This window comes from Malus sylvestris, chromosome 7 (genome assembly GCF_916048215.2).
Source record: "Malus sylvestris chromosome 7, drMalSylv7.2, whole genome shotgun sequence".
Taxonomy (NCBI): Eukaryota; Viridiplantae; Streptophyta; class Magnoliopsida; order Rosales; family Rosaceae; genus Malus; species Malus sylvestris.
Genome location: NC_062266.1, coordinates 6,565,493 through 6,592,120, shown reverse-complemented (window position 1 = coordinate 6,592,120; position 26,628 = coordinate 6,565,493). Strand labels below are relative to the sequence as shown.

Sequence of the window (26,628 nt, the reverse complement as noted above, 5' to 3'; positions counted from 1 at the left end):
ACTTGCACTTTTTAAAAAATAACCGTCACTTACCTGCGATCTTTCCACTAACCCACGAATCATCAACTATCCTTAGTACGAAATCCCCCCCTTTTAAAATTTCCTACATTCCCAGATATTTTACTTTTTTCAAAATTTCAGACTCCCTTTTGTTCTTTGCCCAATATCTTCTGCCCTTGTCATCTTCTTGTCGCGCCTCTTCCAAACTTGTCAAATGGCTTCAGGATCCGGCCAAGTCCAGCTATCATACGAATCTAGTGAAGGCATCGCTACTTTACGCCACTTACTCAACGGATTGCATCGCCCTCGGGCAGGTTTGTGTTCTGAACTTTTCTTTGAAGCACACGGGGTACAATCGTTGGGTCCCGTATGGACTTCTCGCGTCCTTGCTGTGATAGAGAATAATATGCCTAGGGGTAACTGGTTGGCTCTAGTAGTCTTTGAAAGCATTATTAGTTCGTAAATACCATTGTTCATCCACTTCTTCTTAAAGGTTGGCTCTAGTTCATCAATCCATTGAGCCCAAGCTGAGTCGTTCATTAGAGGAAAGCCACGATGATATGATGACCACTTAGATGAAGATGTGTTTTGCCTCTGCTTGCCTTGCTCATGGCACTATCTGAATTAAACATTTTTTCTTCTTCTTTTAAACACCTCATGAGTTGAGCAATCAAACTTTGAAAAATCCCATGTTATATATTCGAGCAACTCCCTGCCCCTTCTTTATTTTCTTTTCTGCTTCCCCTACTAATACCAATTTCAGGACCTGATCATGATCACTTGGTCCTTCTTCTGGTGCTATTGTTATTGATGTGAGGGTGTTAGGGCAACATGGGATCTATCTCCCTTTTCTTTTGCAACGAATGATGACCCTGGCTTCTCTACCCAAGTCAGGTTGATCGTGTTGATAGGGGCCTCCGGGAAAGGGTTTGTATCAACCATCATACTGGCTTGGGGTTTGTCAAGCAACAACTTTCCCTTCACTATAAGGTCTTGTATCCAATCTCTGAACTGGACACAATTGGCTATGGAACGGTTGAAGGTATAGTGCAACTTGCAATACTTCTTCCCCCTTAGCTCTTCTGGCTTGGGCATTTTTTTAGTACTGTCGGGCAAAATTACTCTTGCCCGCACCAATTCTTCATAGATCTCAGGTGCTTTGGCCAAATCAAATGAATAACTCTGGTACTTGGGAGGTTTCATAGGGACGAACCCTCCATCGTTCATTACGATTTTCTGGTCTTTGATGGGTTGAACCAACCCTTTCACCATCAATGGTTTGAAAGGCGTGGTCATTTCAGCAGCACAAACATCAATTTCCTCTCTATCATGGCCATCTTCATGCTCTGGCCTTGCTTCTTCTACCTCCACATGATGAATTGCAGCTTTGTTTTTGTAAAAGGGATGAGCCTTGGAAGTATGCTTCACTTGCTGTTCTTCTAGCAGCAACCTTTCATACTTTGAGGTGGCGATTACCAACTTCTGTAACTCATTGAATTGCGTATCATAGAACCTTTTCCTCAGAGGTAATCTCAAAGCCCTCTGAGCAATTGATATAAGTTGAGCTTGATTAACAGGGAATTGGCATCTCATTCTTGTCGTTCTGAACCTCATCATGAAATCCTCTATGGACTCATGTTCGTATTGTTTGACTTCAACTAGGTCATTGATAGTCATTTCTCGTTCTATTATGTAAAACTGTTCATGGAAGGCCATCTCCATCTGCCCCCAGTTGGCAATAGAGAATACCACTGAGATGCTAGCCCCGCTATTGAATTTCCAAACAACCTTAACTTGTAGTTTGGGTTGTCTTCATATGCCTCACAATGATTGGAGAATTGAAAATATGATCTCTGGAGGACACACTGCCATCTTCTCCTGTGAATGTTGGGAATGCAGGCATTTTGAAGTTGAGAGGAAATGGGTTTTGCTCATCAATGTATTCAAGATAAGGTTTTTTATAGGTAACCCTGAATACTGGACGAGCTCGTGGTTGAGCATTATAAGCCACCGTCCTCTTTAATTCAACCAACTCCTCCCTCAGTTGCTGAGTAGCTGTATTATTATTATGGAAGATAAAAGCAGACTCGTTCTTTGGGCTTCAGTCATTGCCCGTACCTGCTTCCTTCTTTGATTCGGGCTTTCTCCAGTTGGCTCCCCCTCCCTTATTAGCCAACGGGGGTGGCCTATAAGGAAGAGGCTTATCTGAAGTTGTGAAGCCTTCCTTTCCGCTGGATTCTCCGGTCATTATGGGCATCCCATACTTCGTTCTTTCTTGTTCGCTCTGCTTCCTATTATTAAATGATAATAATGGGAAGCTAGGGAATTCTTTCTCTAGAACCGGTTCAATCATGGGTTGATTTCCTTCAAGAACTCCCTTTTTCTTTCCCATATCCTTTTCTTCTTCAAATAGCGGAAATAGGGGAATAACTAGTTCACTTCCGGAGGTAGTCTGGCTCATCACACCTCCTTGAGCACCTTTTGGGGTAGAGAACTCCAGATCTAGTCTCCTCTGTAGATTCCCTGTTAAGGTACAAAGCCTACTTACTTCTCCCTTGGTTTCCAAAGAAATCCTTTCCATGTTTTTCAACACCTGTATCATAGTAGCCTGCAGCTCTTCATTAGTTCCTTTTCCTTCAGACCTTCCAAATGAAGTTGGGCTCTCCAGGACCGCCTGTCCTGATGGGGAAGAAGGATTTCTTAGTTGATCTGTCATCTTTAGCAAAGGTTGAGATGATTCGTACTTTGTACTCTTTCTGAAAGTTTTATGGCTTCTCTTCTTTGACATACGAAATTGAAAAGGTGTCCCACTGGGCGTGCCAAAACTATGTTCGTCTGGAGGAGTTTCAGATGGGGACGTTTCCTGGCCGTCGAGCACACAGCTCCCTGAGAGGTTGGCGCCAGTTGATATTGTCTGTCGGGCTTCTGCTTATTGGCGGGCTGTAAGAGAATGACAGAGTTAATTCTGAAATGTGCCTTTGTGGGGCCTTAGGTGTAGGCCTAGAGGCTCGCAATCAAAATTAACTTTAGGTGTTCAGGCGTGCCACTGCCATCTTTAGCATGACAGATGTAAAACAGATGTTGGGTTTAATTATATATGCCTGAGAGACCAAGTTAGCTATGAAAGGTGCCTTTGTAGGGCCTTAGGTGTAGGCCTTGAGGCTCGCAATCAAAACTAACCAAGTACTCGAACATATAATGGTTGTTTCATTGTTGCAAAAGTATTATAACTGTTATACTTTAATCACCCGAGCCCGAAGAGCAGAACGAACCCAGATAGGTGCCTTTGTAGGGCCTTAGGTATAGGTCTTGAGGCTTCCCATCAGAATTAATTATATGCTTAAGCGTTCTATGGCAATCATAATATAACAGAAGTAAAACTAAGAAATAGGTTGATTACTTGCGCCCCAAGAAACTTCGGACTTCTTGTTATCAAGGATTATCGTGGATGGGTTAAGTCCACATAAAGTTCTTTTTTTATGCCTTGAGACCAAGGACTTTTGATTGATCAATCTTGTATGCCTGAGAGGTTAGAACTTAGACCTGGTCAAGTTATGAGTGTGAATTCCAACTTATCTTTTGCATGGTTGGGCACCATTAAACTGACCAGATCCAAGAACCAAGAAGTCTTTTAATCATAAAATTACTAGAAATAACTTGGATACAGATGGAAGTATACATCATATTACTAGATTTATGAATGAAAAGACATAACAAAGAGGGTCGGGCAAAGCTGACCGTCTTGTAACTTCCTCTCTTTGTGATTTACAAAGGGTTTGAGAGCTAGAAAAAGAGATTGGGAGATGAGTTTACAGGAGGGAATCGATACTACAGCAAGATTCAGACAAGGTAGCAGAGCTTTTACAAAGACAGAAGTTGTCTATTCTACGGGAAGCTTAGGGCTTGAAAGGAGAAATATCTTGACGAAGTAGAGCTTCGAAGGTTTCTTGGCTTGGCTAAGATATACAAGTTTGTAAGATTGTTTGTTTGTTTGATTGAGTGTCTCTATCTTTGATTTCTCTTTCCTCTTTTATAGACGATTTGGCTTGGCTGCCTGCAGTATTGATCTTGCCCGAATGCAGCTGAAGGGTAGTGACTCATCAGCTTTTTACTTGTACTGCCATTGTAAAGTACTTTTGGGCTGATTAGCTGGCCGGTCTACATTACTTGACCTCTAGGTAGGTGAGCAAGTGGCTCAAGTGATCTGCACTTAGTCGGGAAAAAGGCTTCTTCCGCCTTCTGGGCTTCGGCTGAGCCTTGGGCTTCCTTCCTTCTAGACCTTCTTTTGGGCTAACTTCCTTTTGAGCCCAAGGTTCAAGTTTTAACCCAAACAGATATATGGACTGTCTAATTTTAGCACTAATAATCTGAAAAATATTCGTTTGTTTTTACAACATTCACGTGACTAATGTTATAACACTCTTTAGGTGACTAATGTTATAAAGATATGACTAGATGAAACGACAAATTTGCTCATGGGGTCCAATAATGTCATAGACACAATAAGATATCACTAGATGAAACGATAAATTTGCTCTCAAGGCCGGCTTCAATATAGGAAAAGAACTTATATGTAACGAGTTAACTGTTTTTCGCAGAGCCACGTAAAGAGTACCATGGGTTAAAAGCCTAGGTAGCTTTTAATGAAAAAAGAAAATTTTACATGTAATTTTTATTGATTTTTAAATGTAGCTCACAATATATACTTGGCCACCAAGCCTAATTATTTAGTTTAATTATATATAAGATTATATATTACAATTCATTAACCATCTCTATTTCTTACACCCTTTTTCTCATCGTTTCTCGTACATATTTGTATCAAGATTGGCCTTGTTTAAATTTTAGCATGTTTTTTTTTTTTTTTTTTTTTTTGGGTAAACGAACGGGGTTAAACGCCCATAAGAGAAAACTAAAGCAAAACATCACGAAGTCTAGAGATTCCAGCAATGTCCGGCACCAAGATATGTCGACAAGAGGCAGGAGCTTGATCGAATAAACTGGACCAAGAGAATACGACAAACTCAAGTTAGTCTGTTCATCAACCACAAAATTTATCTCATGATAAACATGACAGAGTTCACAACTTCAATCTCTCTCTAACAACTCACTACAAGCCTGCACTAATTCACCAAGATGATGGTTTTCACTCACACCTTGCAGAATCACATGAACAACGAGAGCATAATCAATTTATAATTTTAGCACGTATTTGTTTAATAATGGAAATTTTTGAAAAATATTGTATACTTCTTTGTTTATAAAAATTTAAATCTTTAAACTAGCTCACTAAATAAAAATTTAAATATTTATATTTACATTTATGGTCATTTAAGTTGTAACCGCAAGTCATTGGCTATTTGCTTCTTGAGTAGAGGAGATTTAATAGGGATAGTATCTGCCACTTTCACATGAGGATGTATCAGTACAGCAAGAAACCCTTATTTAATGCAAAAAACCATCATTCAATGCCAAAAGTCTAGTCAATTGTCAGCTCCTATCTACGGAGTCATCATATGGTTAATTCACATGTACAAGGGTTCCACGCAGATATTCCCTGGTTTATATCCGATCACAAGCAAAGTAAAATGTAAACGAGGAATGCAACGGATTAATCCCATGGTCCTCTAGAATCATGTTATGGTGACGGAAGTCTCGAAAGCAAAGGCTTACAACGCAAATGCCCATTAGTTCTGTTTGACGGTAAGAGTGGTACAAAACCACGAAAGCTTTTGGGCAAACTCTCATAAAAGACTTTGAAGTGGATATAGGATAAACCAATAATATCCGTGGTGGTTATTTCAAATTATGGCAATACCTCAACCTGGTCGTACTGTTAAATCCTAGCAAATTTAGGAGTGCGACATGGTCCATTGGATGGCATATTCACTTGCTTGTGCCCAACTACACCCAAATCCCCAAGTTACAATTTACTCCTACTGGAATTAAAAAGTTTTTTTCTTTATAACGAAGGATTATAATTAATGGACACAACGTCGAACTCGAATTAATAAAACTCTTTTCGAAAAAATGAACGACAGTGAAATTGTGTCGAGTGTATTATTTGTTTATATCTTGTGTACAGTTTTTTTTTCTCAACAGTCAACATAGTAGATAGTAGGGGTGGAAAAAAATCCCAAAAATTCCAAACCAAACCGAAAAAATCCCAATCCCGAAATTTTGGTACAGGATTTGGGATTGGCTTCTCAATATTTTGGGAATCCCATATCGAACCGAAAATATATATTATTAATTATTATATATATATTTACACATATATAGTATATATATATTAGAGAATTGTTATTAGCACTTCAAACTTTCTATAATTAGAACGAAAAATACACTTGTGAGGAGTGTAGAATGAGATTTTTGGAATGCTAATAACAGTTCCCTATATGTTATTCTTTTATAATTGATGCTAGTAGTTTCTAATGCATGCTCTACAACCTGGAATGCCCTACACTTTGCATATTTTTCATGTTCTGTTTGATATTCATTTGGATTTTATTATTATTGCTGTCATGGCTGATGATTTCAGAAGGCATGATTCTTTTGTCTCTCAACAGATTGCCAAAAGGGTTTAATTAATTTGAATTTTGACTCTGATAAAAACAGTCAGGCATGCCAGTGTTCGATTAAATGGTAGTGTGAATGAAATGACATTCCTAGTTTATGAATGTGTTCTTGAATTATTTGAAGAATAATTCATAATTTCATATTTTAATTTGGGATTCCCGATTTGTCTTGAAATCCCGAAAATATTTCGGGATTCCGAAATTTCGGATTCTCAAAAATTTGGTTTGGGATTGGTCTTCAAATTTCCATCCCGAAAAAATTCGATTTGGGATTCGGGATACTAGTTTCGGTTCGGTATCTCATACCAAACCGCCCCTAGTAGATAGTGGAAAAACAATGGAACCCTACTAGTCATGATACACTTTTCATATTAGAAAAGTTTTACACACTAACGTGTGGAACCCCTACCACCAGTCTATAAAAAAATCTCTCTCACAGCCTCACTCCATGCTAATATCAAAGAGTGCAGAACAAAACACAATGGGATTCCGCCGGTGCTTGTTTGTGTCCAATATGTGTTATATACTTTCAAAAGTTGTGTTGTTTCATCTCGTGGTTGTTAGCTCATCAGTTTCCGCATTGCAGCAATCTTGTCGTGACGAGGAGAGGTCTGCCTTGCTGCAATTCAAGGAAAGCTTCATCATTAACAGATCTGCCTTGCTGCAATTCAAGGAATTTATTGCCATTTAGTACTACGGTCTAGTGGTATTTCTCTTCATTTGTAAGTGAGAGGTTTTAGGTTCGATTCTCGCCAAAGGAGAATTTGAACCACATCGTTTGTTAAAAAAAATAAACTAAGCATATATTATTGCATATATTAGGCACGTTTTATTGTTATTATATATTAGGCGATGAATTTATTATTTTTTTATTTTTGTAAATTCATTAATTCTCTATTACAATTCGTATAGAATTAATTGTGTACATCAAACATTCAAATATGAGTATTTTAGGCCTCAAAAATTTTTAAATGTGTAAAGTTAAACATAATTAATGAATTTTCGGATGTGGAGAAAATTAAGTTTCAAAAGCTAAACTCATATTTTCAGTTTAATGAATTAGTAGACAGTGGAAAAACAATGGAACCCTACCAATCGTGATACACATTTCATTTTAGAAAAGTTTTACACACTAACGTGCGGAAACCCTACCACCAGTCTATAAAAAGCCTCTCTCTCAACCTCACTCCCATGCTAATATTAAAGAGTGCAGATCAAACAAAACACAATGGGATTCCGCCGGTGCTTGTTTGTGTCCAATATGTGTTATATACTTTCAAAACTTCTGTTGTTTCATCTCGTGGTTGTTAGCTCATCAGTTTCCTCATTGCAGCAATCTTGTCACGATGAGGAGAGGTCTGCCTTGCTGCAATTCAAGGAAAGCTTCATCTTTAACAGATCTGCCTCGGATCTTGATGACGCTTATTCAAAGACTTTGCAATGGAAACTAGCTGAAGGACGAAATGGCAACTGCTGTGCATGGGATGGCATTGTGTGTGACGGGAGGACGGGTCATGTGATTGGCCTTGATCTGAGTAGCAGCTGTCTCCTGGGCTCTATCAACTCCAACAGCAGCCTTTTCCGGCTTGTTCAGCTTCAAGTGCTGAACCTCGCTGACAACCACTTCAACTACTCTCGAATTCCTACTAGCATTAGGAATTTCCCTAGGCTCATGCATCTTAATCTCTCTAAGTCTGTCTTTTCTGGCCAAATCCCATCCCAAATTTCACAGCTGGCCAAATTGTCGTCCCTTGATTTGTCTTTCAACGAAGGTCTAACTGGTCATTTTCCTGAATTTAATACAAGCAGTACTCTCACTTCACTGTATCTTAGATACACTAGCTTATTCGGAAATTTGCCTTCTTCAATCGAAAAGCTTGATTCATTAAACACGCTGGATTTGGCAGCATGCAATTTCTCGGGCTTGGTTCCATCTTCACTTGGTAATCTTGGGCAGCTCATATATTTAGACCTTTCAGAAAATAACTTTAACGGTCCAGTCCCCTCTGCTCTCAGAAATCTCACATACCTTACAGTACTTGATCTGTCTTGGAATCAGTTAAACGGTCCAATTCCTTCTCTAGGAAATCTCACCCACCTTACAGTACTTAATATGTCCTTCAATCAGTTAACTGGTCCAATTCCTTGTTTAGGAAATCTCCCCCACCTCACAAAATTTTCTTTGTCTACGAATCAGTTAACCGGTCAAATTCCTTTTCTAGGAAATCTCATCCACCTCACAAAATTTTCTTTATCTTCCAATCAGTTAACCGGTCCAATTCCTTTTCTGGGAAATCTCATCCACCTCACAAAATTTTCTTTGTTTTCGAATCAGTTAAACGGTTCAATTCCTTCTCTAGGAAATCTCACCCACCTCACACTACTGTTTCTGCATTCGAATCAGTTAACCGGTCCAATTCCTTCTCTAGGAAATCTCACCCACCTCACAGAACTTTATCTGCATTCGAACCAGTTAACCGGTCCAATTCCTAATTCTTTATCCGATCTCATCAATCTCGAGGGATTAGATCTAACCGATAATAATCTGACTGGTACAGTGGAGCTCCACGTGATGTTTCATAAGTTACATGGGCTCGTCGAGTTACAACTATCTCGTAACAGTTTGAACATTTTGACAGAAACAGAAAGTATGAATGCAAGCCTACTTCCAAAGTTACAAATTCTAGGATTGGGTTTGTGCAACATAAGAGAGTTCCCAAGTTTCCTGCAGTATCGAGAAACATTGGTGTTCTTGGACCTTTCCACCAACAATTTGCATGGCGAAGTACCAAAATGGATGTTGAACACAAGCACAAAGACTATGACGTACCTGGACATTTCTCACAACTTCCTTTCAAGCATTGTCCAGCCTTCAGATGCCTTTCCTTGGGTTAACCTACAAGTTTTAGGGCTCAAGAATAACACGCTACATGGGCCGCTACCGATGCCTCCACCAAACACAGTTCACTACAGTGTTGGAAACAACAATCTAAATGGAACGATTTCATCTTTGATCTGCAATCTGACTTCTCTTCAGCTCCTTGATCTCTCCGACAACAATATGAGTGGAATGCTTCCCCCCTGTCTCGGAAACTTAAGCGGTAATCTGCGAGTTTTATTTCTTAGAAATAATTCTTTCAGCGGCTTTCTTCCTGAACTAGACACCAGCACAAGCAGTCTGAGGTGCATTGATGTTAGTCATAACCAATTGCGAGGGCAACTACCAAGGTCGTTGGGGAACTGCACGACACTTGAGTTTATTAATCTGTCATACAATAAATTCAGCGATGTTTTTCCCTTTTGGTTGGGGGCTCTTCCAGAGTTAAAACTTAGGAAAACTAATAAAAAGGGCTTGAAAACTTTGAGTTTTAATGATAAGGACAAAATAAAGGGTAAAGTGAATAGTATCAGGATTGACTTTTTAATGTAAAAATGTGGTTTTTCGTTAAAGTGAACAGTACCAGGTGCTTTTCGTTAAAGTTCCCTTAAAACTTTTGGCAATGCACCACAACATGTTCTACGGTCTGATAGAGGAACCTGAGCAGGACAACGTTGGATATTTCCGTGAGTTGCGAATTCTGGATCTATCTTTTAATAGTTTCGGAGGCAAGTTTCCATCTCAAAACATCTTTTCCGGGAATGTCATGAGGGGTGTCGCTCCCAACCAGTCAAAGTATATGAAGGTAGACACAACTATGGATGCTCTTGGTCTTCATCTAATCTTTTATGAATTTTACGCAATCACGATAACTAGCAAAAGTGTGGAGAGATATTATTCAAAGATTCAAGAAGGCTTTGCATTGGTTGACATCTCAAGCAACAAATTTGAGGGGAGGATTCCTGAATTTATTGGGAACCTAGAGGGGCTGGTGTCATTCAATATGTCTGGTAACCTCCTAACTGGTCCCATCCCATCATCTTTCGGGAATTTAAGAAACCTTGAATCACTGGACCTTTCACACAACAAGCTTTCAGGACAAATCCCTCAAAGCCTCACGCATCTTACATTTCTTGCAGTATTCATCGTCTCTGACAACAGCTTGACAGGTCCAATACCGCATGGAACCCAACTTAATTCAATGGATAGCAGTTCATATGAAGGAAACCCTGGATTGTGTGGAGATCCTTTGCCGAAGAAATGCGGAGATCCTAAGGCTCCTCGCGTGTCGCCTTCAAAAACCGAAGAAAATGATTCAGGCTCGTTTGAATTTGATTGGAAATTTGTTTTGGCGGGTCTCGGAAGTGGGTTGGTAGTGGGAGTTGTTCTTTCTGATGTGGTGATCACAAAGAAGCATGAATGGTTTGTTGAGATTGTTAAAACCATCAAGCTGATGATAGGAAACGCATAAGTCCACTATAAGGTTATGCATTTGGTGGTGTTTTTTGCTTGTTTTATATTATTTCTTTGTACTCCTTTTTAATGTTATGTCTTCCTTTTGTAATATGGTATATTAGTTCCACAAAAAGGTACAAACCCAGCTGAGAGGCGGCATTGTACTGTAAGATGAAGTGAAACTGGTACCGGGCAGAATCGTTTGCTATGTATGGAATAATAGAACAAGAATTCATAATTCTATCGAAAGTAAACCCAAATTTAAATATTAGAAACAGTTTAACTGCCAAAGATGCTAGTCAAGCAAAAACACAGCAACTCACATATGAAATACTGAGTTATCTAATATGTATTATGTGCCACTAATTCACATATTTTCTTATGTGCCACTAATTTATTACAATATATTCAATATATTCAAGTACGGACATTTCAGTATACTAATTCAGTAAATTATGATACAAACGTTAGGTACACTAAGAAGTTAAACAAAATTAAAAAATTAAAATATGTATAATAATAAATTTGAAATTTATGTGACGATATTAAATAATATATCTATTACATATTAAAAAAAATACAATATAAATTTGAATTATGTACCCGTTAAAAGATTAAAAGATTAAAAGATTAAAATGAATATATAATCTAGTACCAGATTTTTATTAAAGTTTAATCTTTTTTAAGAAGTAAAGTTCAAAAACCCCTAATTTGTTTTTGGAAGAAGAGTGAGCCAAAGAAGGGTAATGAGAATGATGAGAAGAACAGTAGCAATGAAGGAATACTTACCAGCAGCAACAAGTATAGCCAATGCGATGGACAGCACATGCACACTCGCCCACGTCAGCAGCCCAGTCAATCCGACGGCCAAGACGTTGTTAGGATCTGGGTCCGGTAGGAGATCACCCCATCTGATGTTGCCGAATAAAGGCCGTTGATTCTTCACCAACTCATCGTCACTGACGCCACCGTCGGATCCAGTTCCTTCATCTTTGCCTTTCTCTTCTACCCTCTCCTTGGAATTCGAACGCTGCTCCAACGCGTTGCCGTTGTTCGCAAATACCACAAATCTTTTGGGTATTTTTGGGATTTGGGTTTTGAGGGGCGAATGATAAGAGAAATTGAGATGGGTCTGCGTGTGAGAGCAGTGAGCCCTAAACATGTTTTCCCGCACATCCAAATTTTCCAGGAAAATTGGGAAACCGAGAAAGGACCTTTCCTATTTCCCCACAATATTTTTCAATTTTTGTGGGTTGGGTTTTGGGTTATATGTGAATTGGGCTGAAGAATTTGGACTCAATTAAAAGTAGATTGTGGACTTTGGACTCGGTTGCAAACTTGCAAGGGCTTTCCGCTTTCATTAGATATGAAGTATGAAGCATGAAGCATCAAGTGATCGCGTTTTCTAAAGGTGAACTTTGGTCTGACATCTACTAAACTTGAAGTCACGATCAAACTGTGAAATTAATTTGTGTGTGTGAAGAAGTACTTAGTTGGATTATCTTTGTTTGCATGGAAGTCATACCCAGGACAACTGGATTTACATGTCATATAAACAACAAGGGCGTGTTTTCAATCCCGTCGTTGGATGAATGCCTGTCTTTTTTTATTTATTTTTTTGAATAAACAATAATATCTACAGTCGTAGTTTAACTCGGGGATTAAGATATGTATATATATATTTTTTTGGATTGGGAGAGGCCACATCACCTTTGCTATGAGGCCACAAACATGATCTTCCTGGAGAAATAGGCTGCCCTGCATATGTAAGGACTCAAAACTATTGCAATAGCTAAAAGTTTTTTTTTTTTTTTCACTTTAAAAGATTTTCTTTTTGCTCTTGAACAACTTATGTCACGTTATATTATAATTAATGATTTATATATGAAAGCATCTTAAAACTTTAGGAGTTCTTATTTACAAAAGCTCAGGGATTTTGTGGAAAAAACAGTGAATGTGAGGAGTTATGTGAAATCTATGTGATTAACTATAAGAAATTTGTGGATAATTATTTAATGATATAATCCATTTTTGGATGAAATTTTCACGGAAGGGGCTTCATGGAAACAGCATTAAACTTCAAGGGGTATTATTATAAACCTCAAGGGATTTGTGTGAACACGAAAAGGGTAATACTAGGGAGATTAAATTTGTAGACAAAATTTTGGAAATTAAAGGACATGAAAGTTGATGATTGGTTTATTACTTAAGCGTTAATAATTGTGTTCATTCCTATTGGTGACATATCATTTAGTTTATAAATTTAGTCTCTCTAACATTACTCACACGGAAAACATCAAGGGATGCTAATGTAATAAAATAAAAATTGTGAGGTATGGTTAGGGTTAATATTGTCACAAACCTGCCATTTTACGCTATGGAGATGATTTGTGGACTAAAGTTTCGTCGCATCATATCTAGTGAGACAAGCTTATTCTTTTGGTAATTTGTTTGCGTTTACAAAATGTTTTCATCTTTTTTTTTTCTCTCTTTAAAAAACAAGAAACAACTAATGTCAAGAAACGGTTATCCAAAATATTTTCATCTTTTTATTAAGGATACAAAATATTTTCAATATTAGGATTAAGTCAGTTGTATTTATTAACTTTAGTTTTTTCTTTTTCTGTTTGAAGATAAATTTGATTGAATAAACTCATAAACGTGTCATTACATTAATGCCAGCAGTTAGAAAGCTAAAGTGGCTCAAAAACTCAAAGGCCACAATAATATGATGATGAGCCAAAACATGAAGTTGAAGAAGAAATTAGATGCTTAAACATGAAATTATTTATTAATTTAAATAAGAACTCCTTATCTTTTATTATTTTAGTTGCAAGTGTTAGGAACTTATGCATTAATTAACATAACAGAGATGAAAGATTGTTGTTAGAACTACTGCCTCAAATATTGTTTAGAACTAAATTATTGTTATAAAGATAAGAAATAAAGAGGCCTATGTTTTCTTCCGTTTGGGATCATATATGGTAAACCAATATTTGATCAAAGACGTACGTATAAAAGCTGAAATGATTGATGGTGATGTCTAGCTGTGAAAGGAGCACCCACAATCCCTTTGTGGTAAAGACAAATATCGAATATTGCTCGCAAGTATATCCATCTGCCATCAAAAAACCACTTTTGGTTGATTTGTTCAAATGTGGAGTCTGATTCAAATATTCGCTTGGAAAAACTCTGCCATGTGAGCCGAAACGATGGTTGTTCCTACTCCTAACTGATACAAGTTGGGAGGCAAAATAGGATGTAAATTATAGATTTTAGAGTGCTTGGTCAGTTTGCCGAATTTGAGCTGTTATACGATGTAATTCATGTTAGTATTTGTAGGTTTAAACCTTTGAATCTGGGAATTAATTGTTTCAAAGGGAATGAAGAGAGAGAGAGAAAGAGAGAGAGAGAGAGAGAGAGAGAGAGAGAGAGAGAGAGAATTGCAGAGAAAAAAAATCAGGAGGAGTCGTTGCTCCTTTGTGCTGTATTGGATTCGATGATCTCACTCACACATGAAGAGTGAATTACAAGAGATGACAAAAGTCACCGTTGCAAACTCACATGGCTTACACGAGCCAATGGGCAAAAATACATATGTGAGATGCACATGGTTCACTATACAACTTAATAGAACAGACAGGTGACAAAATACAAGTCATGAGATGTTTTAACCTTAGCTATGCAATGTAGCTAAGCCCACTAGCTAGACTAAGAAATAAGTCAAATGAACTTTTCCAGAAAACTTGAAATCCAAGGTATTTGTTGGGACCAAATTCGCTTAGCACCGTGTGTGGAGGAAGTGATTGAACTCGACTACCTACAAAACAATAAACAACTATGAGCAAGCCTACGATCGGGGGCTGGGGGGAGGAAATGTGTGCCATCCAAAGACTCCCTGACAGTCAAGTTAGTGAATAGTTTTAGACTCAAGTATTTGGCAAGAGAATTCAAGTAATTAGATTGTGTTACCATAGATGAACCCTAGACGGGTGTATTTATACCGTGGGGAGAGAGACCTTTTTAGGATATAATCCTTGTTCTAAGCGAGGAGAATCTTAAAGAATATCTAGGAGTAGATATTGCACCCTCTTAGAAGTTTTGATTACTTAAGGCGCATGCCAATTCCTAGATTGTAGGAACTCCAAGACTTAAAGGATTTGATTATGTCCATATTCGGATTTGATCACGTATCTTGCAGAACAAGCATGGTTATCTAGCAGAGTCATTAGGACTCCGCCTATTGTCCGAGAATAGAGCGATGGTGGCATCGTTGCTTCGTCTGATCTAACTCCACTCAAATCTGGTGAGTCCATCACCAGACTTCGAAAGTATCTGTATTCGGATCAGCCTTACTCCGGCTCTAGAAAATCATGGTCCTATAATTGCTCCTAACTATGCATCTGTGAGGCAACTTGTTCCCCTTGAGAATGGATTGTTACCCAAAGATCATATCTTTCGAAGTAAACTGGAATACATATCGTTTGGTCTTCTATCTTCCCGTGTTCATTCAACACTTGGTGTTCAAATGCGGTAGTTGAGTCGCTTCAATTTCTGTCACGTAACCTCTAAAATTGTGCAAAATCAACTGTAATGATGACAGATGCTTCCGTTTCGTGTGTTCGCTTCACAAAAATCAATCACGTGTTTCTTCAAAGGGCTTCGATCTTTGCACGTGTCAATCTCAAGATGATAGACTTTTCACATTCAACGTCAAGATCCTCCAGTGACTTACCTTTAAATAGTTGCTTTCCTTTTGAAATTTCGATAGTCATTTTCATGCCCAGACCCAATTTGAATTATTAAGTTTTTTTTTTTTTTTTTTTTGAGAAATCTCGACTATACGATGGTAATTTTATTGATGATGAAAAAATAAGTTACATCTAATCAAGGAGCATAAACCTTACCCCTCAAAAAACAGAGACAACAAAAAGGAGTACACGAATTTTATGTGTTACTGGTGCTATGGTTGTATTATGTTTGTATCATACTTGACCAATCCCGAAACTACCGAGCATCGGTCAATGTTATACCGTTAAGGACCCAAAAGAATTTCCCTCCAACCAGGAGGCCAATCACAGCGCGACATGTGTCGACATCAGAAGCCAATCATAGCGTGACACGTGTCAACATCAGAAGCCAATCACAACACGACACGTGTCAATGTCAGAACAAAGCTAGAAACTCTCTTCTATAAAAGGAGATCATTCTCCCACAATATTTCCTAATGTCATTTGTACTAAATCATTCACTAGTACTCACTAAATGAGAGCTTGAACCTATGTACTTGTGTAAACCCTTCACAATTAATGAGAACTCCTCTACTTCGTGGACGTAGCCAATATGGGTAAACCACGTACATCTTGTGTTTGCTTCCCTGTCCCTATCCATTTACATACTTATCCATACTAGTGACCGGAGCAATCTAGCGAATGTCAGAAACTTAACATTTTCTATTGTACCAAAGTCCTCACTGATTTTGTGCATCAACATATTAGATATAGTGATATACATGTCCTGTGTTTGGGGTTTTGTGTTGACAGTGGGAGTGGGTATCGGCTTCAGCAGTAAGTTCCGTTCTCATTCGAAAGGATGGTAATGTCAAATATAGTGATATCTATCTGTCGGTATCGGCTTCAGCAATAAGTTATGTTCTCATTTGAAGGGATGGTAATGTCGAACGGCCTGTCTACTACGCTAGCAAGCCCTTACAAGATGCGGAGACACGATACTCCAACATTGAGAAATTGGCTCTAGCATTGGTCATGTCTACTCAAAAACTTCACCCTTACTTCCAAGCACACTCCATCATCGTGCTTACCAATCATCCTCTTCGACAGATACTCCAAAGTCCTGACACTTTAGGGAGAATGATCAAATGGGCGATAGCATTGGGTGAGTTTGACATCTCTTACCAACCAAAGCCAGCTGAGAAGGGCCAAGCAGTGGCAGACTTCATCGCCGACTTCACATATCCTGTTGACATTGTTTCTACGCCTAAAGAAGTGGTTTCATTACCCTTGGAAGCTCAGAAAATAGAACCAACAGCCCTAGCATGGAGTCTATATGTTGATGGCTCGTCCAACCAACAGGGTTGTGGAGCAGGACTAGTCCTTATGACCCTTGACAAAGTGGCAATGGAGTATGCTCTTTGTTTCAAATTCAAGGCATCGAATAATAGGCCGAATATGAAGCCCTTCTAGTAGGCTTACGTTTGGCCAAACACTTTAGGGTTAAACGAATTGATATCTTCAGTGACTCCCAATTGGTGGTTAACCAGGTCACCAACAACTTTAACGCTAAGGACAGCTCCATGGCAGCATATCTGGCACAAACACAATTGTTGCTCAAGCACTTCCACTACCAAATCACCTAAATTCCTCGAGCGGCAAACAGTCATGCAGACGCTTTGGCTCGCCTCGCCTCAGCAGTGGAAAACAAAATTGGGAGAAAAATTCAGGTCGAATTGTTGGCAGCACCAAGCACTATGGCCTCGGAAGTGTGCAACTTACAACAAGAGGATAGTTGGATTACCTTGATTTATAAATTCCTTGCGCATGGTACCCTCTCAAACGATATAGTCCAAGCTAAGCAGATTCGAAACAAGGCTACCCGTTACTTAATCATTAATGACAAACTCTACAAACGGGGTTTTAACCTACCATACCTAAGATGCCTTATGCCCGCGGAGGCGAAAATTGTACTTCGGGAAATACATGAAGGAGTCTGCGGCGATCATGCTGGATCTCGATCCCTAGCACACAAGGCTTTTCGCCAAGGATATTACTGGCCAACACTCCACCAAGATGCCATCAGAATATATGGCTCATGTGATAAGTGTCAACGCTACGCAACTATTCCTCACTCCCCTCCCGAGTCGCTCACTCCTATGATCAGCCTTTGGCCCTTGGCCCAATGGGGACTTGATTTGATCGACCCAATACCTGTAGGGAAGGGCAAGGTACGCTATGCAATCGTTGCAGTTGACTACTTCACAAAATGGGCTAAAGTAGAACCCTTGACAACCATTACTAAGGAAAAAATAGAAGATTTTGTATGGAAGAACATCCTTTGCAGATTCGGCATTCCCAATGCGATAGTCATTGACAACGGGCGACAGTTCGACAACAATAAGTTCAAGATGTTCTGTTCTAAGTTCAACATCAACTTATGTTTTGCCTCCCCAGCTCATCCCCAGTCTAATGGACAAGTCGAAGCCATCAACAAAATAATCAAGCGAACTTTGAAAACTAGTTTGGACAAGGCTAAAGGTTGTTGGCCAGAATTTGTACCCCAAGTTCTTTGGTCATACCGTACTTCGTATCGAACATCAATAGGAGAAACCCCATTCTCACTTGTCTTTGGTACAGAGGCAGTTGTCCCAGTTGAGCTTGAGCAAGCAACGTTCCGAGTCCAGAACTACGTGTAAAGCGAAAATGACAAACAACTTACCCTCAACTTAGATGTAATCGAGGAACACAGAAACTAGGCTCACTTGAGGAATGTCGCCTACAAGCAACGCATCTCCAACTATTATGACTCAAGGGTCAAACCTCGTTCTTTCAAAGTGGGGGACTGGGTATTGAAGAAAAGATTACTCTGCGATAGAGTCCCGAATGAAGGAACACTTAGTCCAAACAGGGATGGACTGTTTGAAGTTGTTGGCATCAGTCGCCCTAGCTCCTACAAGCTTAGAAGCTCCGATGGCAAGACCCTTGGCCATCCATAGAACGTTGATCACTTAAAGTACTATTACAAGTAAACTCACATTGTATAAGTGTTAAGCTTCAGCCGTTCGGCATCCTATGTAACGAAGATTATTTGGCATGAATTCAATAAATAGGTGATTTAGACAACTCGGTCCTAATCCTCTTACATTCCTAGCAATGAAACACTCGGGTTCAAAACTTCAACATGAATGTTTCTTACATGAAACAAAGTCTAAGTATATGTCAACAAGACTTTACAAATAAATGAACAGCTTCAAAGTATATTCGTTCAATCATACATTCCAACACATTCATACATAAGCCAAATGTGCTTCGAAAGGGTTCAACATACTTTGTGTCATTTGACACTTGCTACAATGTGCCTCGACACCTTGCCCTTATTCTCACCAACCAGGTGATGAAATGTGAAGAAGGAACTCATCTTCATGCCACCAACCAGGTGATTAAATGTACAACTTGTACTCTCCTTCATGCCACCAACCAGGTGATGAAATGTACAACCCGTACTCTCCTTCATGCCACCAACCAGGTGATGCAATGTACAACCCGTACTCTAATATCATTTGGCAACTTGCCACTCATGCCACCAACCAGGTGAAGAAGGAACTCATCTTCATGCCACCAACCAGGTGATGAAATGTACAACCCGTACTCTAATATCATTTGGTAACTTGCCATTCATACCACCAACCAAGTGAATAAGGAACTCATCTTCGTGCCACCAACCAGGTGATGAAATGTGATGAAAGGTGATGAAGGAACTCACATTCGTACCACCAACCAAGTGATGAAAGCAACTCACCATTCATTCCACCTACCAGAAGACGAGTGGTACAACATGTGAACTCCTAGCATTCACAAATAATAAAAAACCCTCAAGCTTGACAACTCAACTAGGGGAGCACTTATGCCCAACAAGAGTTATAATCACCAACAAAGTCTTATTGCAAGCCAACAACAACTTCAGTGCATGGCATACGAAGATCAACCTATTCAGCGCTCTTGCATCTGCTTCAGACATTTCTCCTCTGTAACAATGCAAACACTACAACTCGTAGAAAGCTTCACACACTCTTGATCAAGACAATGTGAAGCAAAACCAATTTATGGTGCCAACAAGAGTTTCATCAAAGGAGTTCAACCACAATTCTCAAAAGCTTCACACACTCTTGATCAAGACATTGTGAAACAAAACCAATTTATGGTGCCAACAAGAGCTTCATCAATGGAGGGCAACCACAATTCTCAAAAGCTTCACACCCTCTTGATCAAGACAGTGTGAAGCAAAACCAATTTATGGTGCCAAAAAGAGCTTCATCAATGGAGGGCAACCACAATTCTCAAAAGCTTCACACACTCTTGATCAAGACAGTGTGAAGCAAAACTAATTTATGGTACCAACAAGAGCTTCATCAAAGGAGTTCAACCACAATTCTCAAAAGCTTCACGCACTCTTGATCAAGACAGTGTGAAGTAAAACCAATTTATAGTGCCAACAAGAGTTTCATCAATGGAGGGCAACCACAATTCTCAAAAGTTTCACGCACTCTTGATCAAGATAGTGTGAAGCAAAACCAATTTATGGTGCCAACAAAAGCTTCATCAATGAAGGGCAACTACAACTCGTAGAAAACTTCACACACTGTTGATCAAGACTGTTCGAAGCAAATTCAATTTATATGGTTCATCCAAACCTTCGACTACTACAAGGTGTGGCCTGCATCATAATCTCTTGTTCAACAGTGTGGAAGGAAAATTTGTATATGTTGTCTCTCCCACATTTTCAAATTTCTAGTTTCCCAGAAGAAAAAAAAAGAAGGGAAATTGGGAAATTCAACAAATTTCTGGGTTTCCCAAAAAAAATACAATAAAAAGGAAATTGGGAAATTCAACAAAACTTCATCAATGGAGGACAACTACAAATTCTCAAAAGCTTCACATTATCTTGATCAAGATAGTGTGAAGCAAAATCAAATAATGGTACCCAACAAAGCTTTTGATGATCACATATTTTACTATTTATTTACTCCAAAAGTTACATTTTCTTGTGATAAGTTGGATGAAAATGAAAGGGATTTCAGAGATTTGTGCCTTTATGACTAGTTAATAATAAGGCAACATTCCTAAGATTTTTTTGTCTAATTTCTAGTCAAAATGGAAGTTGATAGAGTTGTTGCTCTTTTGGATTCATGTGTAGGCATTATTTAAATTCATCTTACTTTCAAAAATTTTATGTAGGGTCTACATGGTCAAGCTGGCAATATTTCTATCCTTTGGAGAAAAAAGATGGACCATTTTGTTTTGCTTCCACGTGGCCACTTCAATACTTTAAAGGCATCAAACTTTAGTTAACCTCTCTCAAAAGGTAATGGAAAGGCTTGCGATTTGTCCCAAGTTCCAGGAGCAAGCCAAGAGTTGCTTAAACACTGTTCCCTTCTCATCCGCATCAAAATTCCCACTTCTAATTCAAAACCAACGGATCCGATCAACCTCTCCCTCCTCAAGAGAGTACTTCCTTCACCAAATTTTCAGTCGGTGGATCTTTGCAAGAAGATGAATCTGGAGCATTGGATTGATTAATTTTCGAAAAATAGCAAATATGACCTAGAAGGTGAAATTCGAGTTGCACAGTTGGGGGATAAGGAAAAGGAAAGCTGAGGAATGTTATTGCCATATTTTCTTGCTCCTAACTTGTTTGATTTCTTGTGGTGTGTTCTCTTATATTATGGGTTTTCGCATGAAGGTATTAAAGAGAGAGTTTGGCTGTTGATGTTTTAAATGGATTTACTGAGTTATCGAAATCAAGAGGTAAATAACAGCAAGTAGACCAAAGGCACAAGGGAACACGTTGGCAAATGGATAAGGTAATCAAGGTGTGTTTATTGTACAAAGTGGCAAGGAGTTAAAGGTTTCTTCCATTTCCTTTGTTCTAATGTTAAATGGGTTTCAATTCATTGTCGGTTACGAAGAAGAAAATTAAAACTGAAGAGGAAAAAGAAAATGGGGAACTGATCAATTTTTCTAAAAGAGGAGACACACGGAAGACGGGATTGGAGGAAAAAAAAAAGGCTGCAGTAGAGCAAAGGAGTTTTTCAACGTTTTTTCTAAACTCAATTTTAATCTCATTGTTATTATGAATTCAATAATATTTTCGATTATGTTTCGGAACTAATTTTCTTTAGCTAGGGCTACGATGTAGCCATGATTATGAATACTTATATTCTCAAGTGAATTATTTCAAGTTTTCAATTTCGTTGAGTATCGTTTGATGTGTTTATATGCTTGGTTTTAATCTTGGTGATTAGCTACCATCTTGACTTTTACTTAGTAAAAGTGATGCAAGTTGTGCAGATGCCATGTTTTCAACTTGAGTGATAGCTTCTTGCAAATAGATACCATGAATTACCTAGGAGTAAATGCCATACTCTAGGATTTGTGTAGTCTTTATATAAATTTCCATTGATCGTAATGAGTTTCATTATGTTAAACTACTCCATATGCCATGGATGGTTGCATATTGGGATATACGTAATAGTCTAGATGCCATAGATATTACATGTGTTAGGGAGATTTGACTATCAATGAGGCTGAGTAACTGATAATAATTCACTGCAGAAAATAGGTTGGATTGGTTATGGTGAGTCGGATGCTCTAGAGTTTTACTCGACTGAATTACAATTTAAGTTCTTGGCTGCAACATTTTGCATTGTGATCAAATTTTTTTATTTTCATTTGTTTTTTTATTATTATTAGTTTTAATTCTCAAATCCATCTTTCATCAATCCTTGTTAATTTTACTTCGTTGCAATTGGATTTAAGTTAGATGCTTAGAATTAAATAATTTTCTGAGGGACGATATTAAGTGCTTGCTTTCTATACTATCGAACGATTCGTACACTTGCGAGCATAAAATTTGGAACGATTCGTACGCTTGCGATCCCAATTTACATATTAGAGACTTTGTCGAGATATGTGAAACTTTGAAGATCCATGGGGCAATTAACGACGCTATCAGATTGCGGCTGTTTCCGTTTTCACTCAAGGACAAGGGAAAATCTTGGTTTAACTCTCTGCCTGCTAATTCTATAACAACTTGGGATGAGTTGGCAAATCAATTCCTTCAAAGATTCTTTCTTCATTCGAAGACTTCTAAGTTACGGAATGAAATCATGATGTTTGCCCAGTTTGATTCTGAAGCTTTTTATGATAATTGGGAGAGGTTCCGAGATTTATTGATGAAGTGTCCTCATCATGGCTTACCAGAATGGTTGCAGCTGCAATCATTTTATCAAGGATTGACTCCCAAAAACAAGAGAATGATTGATGCCGCTAGTGGAGGATCTTTAATGACAAAGACAGTTGCCGAGGCGTCTGCACTATTCAAGACATTAGCTACTCATTCTCAACAGTGGGGAGTGGAAAGAGGACCACCTAAACATGCTGGAGTGCACGAGATTGAAGCCATGTGTACCATGGCTGCACAGATTTCTAACTTAAACAAAAAGTTTGATAATTTGATGAATGTTAAATCTGTGAAGTCTTTTGATGTGGTTTGTGAAATATGTGCAGGTATACATGCAAGTACTGAGTGCCTGAACATTGGTTCATTTCCGGAGTATATGCAAGAGCAAGCAAATCAAGTGAATGATTTTTCTCGTCAACGGAATAACCCATATTCGAACACTTAAATCCAGTTTGGCGTTTTCATCCAAATCTTCAATGGAATAACAATCCGAATGTTATGAATCCTCCAGTTAGGCCACCTCCTACGACTTTCCAGCCACAAGAAAAGAAGACACCAGTGGAAGACTTGATAGCTCAACTTGCTACAAACACAAATAACTTCATTCAAGCAACTCAGACAACGCTCCAAAATCAGCAAGCTTCAATTGGGAAGCTGGAAGTTCAAGTTGGTCAGATTGCTAGTGCTTTAAATGAAAGAGAGATGGGGAATTTTCCAAGTCAGCCGGAAGTGAATCCGAAGAACCAAGAGCACATTAAGGCTATCACATTAAGGAGTGGCAAGATCATAGAAACCGAGGGTGCAAAAGAAGAAAAGAAGCCTGAAGAACCTGAGAATGATTCATTCACATTGCCAGATAGGGAGTTAGCACACGAAAAGATTTATTCACCACCTGTTCCATATCCTCAGCATTTGCAAAGGGCTAAGAAAGACAAAAACTTTTCTGAAATTTTAGATTTATTTAAAAAGGTACATATTAACATTCCTTTGCTTGATGCAGTGAAGCAAATTCCGAGTTATGCAAAATTCTTGAAGGACATCTGCACTAACAAGAAGAGGTTCGTGGAACCCGAAAAAATGATGTTCTCAGAAGAGTGCAGTGCCGTTTTGCAACAAAAGTTGCCCCCAAAGTTAAAAGATCCAGGGAGTTTTACTATTCCTTGTACAATTGGCAAATTTTCCTTTGAAAAAGCTTTGTTTGATTTAGGAGCCAGTGTTAATTTGATGCCATTTACTATTTTTAAACAGCTTGGTCTTGGAGAGATGAAGTCAACTTCGGTATCTTTACAACTCGTTGATCGTTCGGTTACATATCCAAGAGGAATCATTGAAGATGTTCTAGTTTGAGTTGATCAATTCATTTTACCGGCTGATTTCTTGGTACTTGACATGGAGGAGGATCGAGAAATTCCAATCATTTTGGGCCGTCCATTCATGGCTACTGCTGGAACTCTTATCGACGTCCAAAAAGGTCTCCTCACTTTGAGAGTTCAAGGCAAGGAAGTGGTGTTCAAGGTCTTTGAGGCTATGAAATATCCAAGTGATTTTGAAAGATGCTTTCGAGTTGACGCATTGGAAGAGCTAGTGAATCTGAAATATATAAAGCAACATCCTGATGATCCTTTAGAGGCATGCTTGGTTCATTCTGAATTGAGCGGTGGAACAAATGAAGATGTAGTTACTATTTCAGCAATTTTAGATTCAGCCCCTGCACACAATCAGCATCGAAGACATTATTTTGAGGCTTTGGGACCAGCTCCAAAGAAAATTCAGCCATCTATTGAAGTTGCACCCAAGTTAGAGTTGAAGCAATTGCCGGAAAATCTGAAGTATGCTTATTTAGGGGCTGCCAATACCTTACCCGTCATAATTGCTGCAAGTTTAAGTCCACTTGAAGAGGAAAAATTACTTCGGGTACTGAGAGAGTATAAAATGGCGCTGGGATGGACTATAGCTGATATAAAGGGAATCAACCCAACAGTATGCATGCATAGAATTTTGCTTGAAGAAAATAGTAAGCCAACCATTGAGGCTCAAAGGAGACTCAATCCGCTTATGAAGGAAGTTGTTCGTGAAGAAGTTCTCAAGCTTTTGGACGTTGGGGTTGAAGGATGATTTTGTGAAAACATGTTCATTTAAGCAACATCAATAAGCATGCAATTAACAATTAAAGGCGGAATCATGCTTGCATGCACTTAAAAACAAAACATTACCCATGAAATTCAAAGCCTAGTAGATTGGTGAACCAAGAATCAACTCAAAACATAGTGAGTTGAAATTTATACCTTTGTAGATTCCTCTTTGCATAAGCAAAGGCTAATCACCCAAAGAGAGGGCCTTCATTCCTTGCATCTTAAATCTATGGATTTGGATGGATGAATAGGTTTCTCCAAGTTACCAAAATTGAGAACCTCTAAGTCTCTTCACCAAGGAGAGATTGGAGAAGAAATGAGTGACCTTGGAGTAGTGTGATTGCAAGATGCATCCCCCAAGGTGGCCGGCCTTTTTAGAGAGAAATGGAGAGACAAGTTCTCACCAATTTTCTCCAAAACAAACCCCTTAATGAATTTTGGCTATAAAGTCATTTTTATACCTTTATTCATTTGAGTGGCAAACTTGTAAATAAGTCCAAGTTCACTACCCTAAACAATATGGCCGGCCATTAGGATATTTTGGACTAATTGGGCCTTTGTGAATCATTATTCATTAAGTTGTCATACAACTTAAGTTAATGGGCTTGACGTTCGAAACCCATTGGGCCTTAAGGTCCAAAACTATCCCGAGGTCTTTAACGAACTTATTCGTTTGATTAATTAACATATTAATTAATCCTTGCCATAAATAAATGATTAAACCATTTAATCATTCTTACTCATCTCCATTGTTTCTTCAATCTCCACCTTACACGGTGTGCGATCCATTAGGTTCCTTTTAGCGAGGTAGTGGCCGATTAAAACCATTTTACATCGATTGTGAATTGAAACTTACTTTCAATTCTCCCTTTAGTGATTACACACGTTTAGGGCTTCCACAAACCATGAGTGACACCTTGCAGCATATCATGGTTACCCAAGCTAATCAGAAGAGGTAGAGAAAACCTATTCAGTCTGGGATTACAAATGCAATACGGTCTTTCTCTAATCTAATACTCCTGACCACATTGTTTGATTTGATAGTTTATTTATTCATGTCTACTATCCAATGTGATTCGTGTGCTTATATGATTTCCTTGAATGTGATTCGGAACGCATTCCCAAATCTCATTCATACTCTGGCCAGAAATTCTAAATCATATCATAGAGTATTCTCCCTCAAACGGTTTGAAGGTTAGAGATCCCTTGTTGCGCATTCACTTGCCTCCATGACTAAGTGGCTTAACCCCAACGATGCCGTGGACACCCCGAGGGGGAGACTTTGACATAATCAAAGATCAAGTACTTAACCACAAGACAACTGTGATGCCTCAGGTCAAAGGACTAATTTGCATTATCCCAACCATGAGTTCTCATGTGACATGAGTATGAGAACTCTTTGTTGATCGCGTTCAGTGAACTCATTCTCTACTGAGCACCTACGTACTTGTCTTGATGTCACACACACCAATGACTCGAGACTAGTCACTCTCCCTGAGAGAAGACATAGCACATACCGATCTTGACGGACTGTCAATGCCCAATTGGCAATCCTATGATCAGGAACATTTAGGATGTGTCTACGAAAGAATGGTCTCATGAATCTAACTTC

The 26,628-nt window shown here is 38.7% G+C and overlaps 2 protein-coding genes across 9 annotated transcripts in view; one reads left to right on the top strand and one right to left on the bottom strand.

The window, feature by feature from the left end:
* The window catches only part of LOC126630358 (receptor like protein 22-like), a 126,042-nt gene that overhangs the window by 42,017 nt on the left and 57,397 nt on the right, over positions 1–26,628 (top strand). For 2 of the 8 annotated variants that reach the window (XM_050300461.1, XM_050300456.1), the window contains one exon: positions 10,626–11,149. In XM_050300461.1, coding sequence (XP_050156418.1) covers positions 10,626–10,927 — 302 coding nt within the window. In that variant the 3' untranslated portion in view covers positions 10,928–11,149. Of the gene's footprint in view, positions 1–8,607; positions 10,066–10,435; positions 11,150–26,628 lie in introns of those variants that run through there. The other 6 variants (XM_050300463.1, XM_050300462.1, XM_050300458.1 and 3 more) reach the window with 5 other exon arrangements.
* On the bottom strand, positions 11,618–12,084 carry LOC126630043 (uncharacterized). The gene has a single exon (XM_050300214.1). The coding sequence runs from the start codon at positions 12,071–12,073 to the stop codon at positions 11,618–11,620; it is 456 nt and encodes a 151-aa protein (XP_050156171.1). The 5' UTR covers positions 12,074–12,084.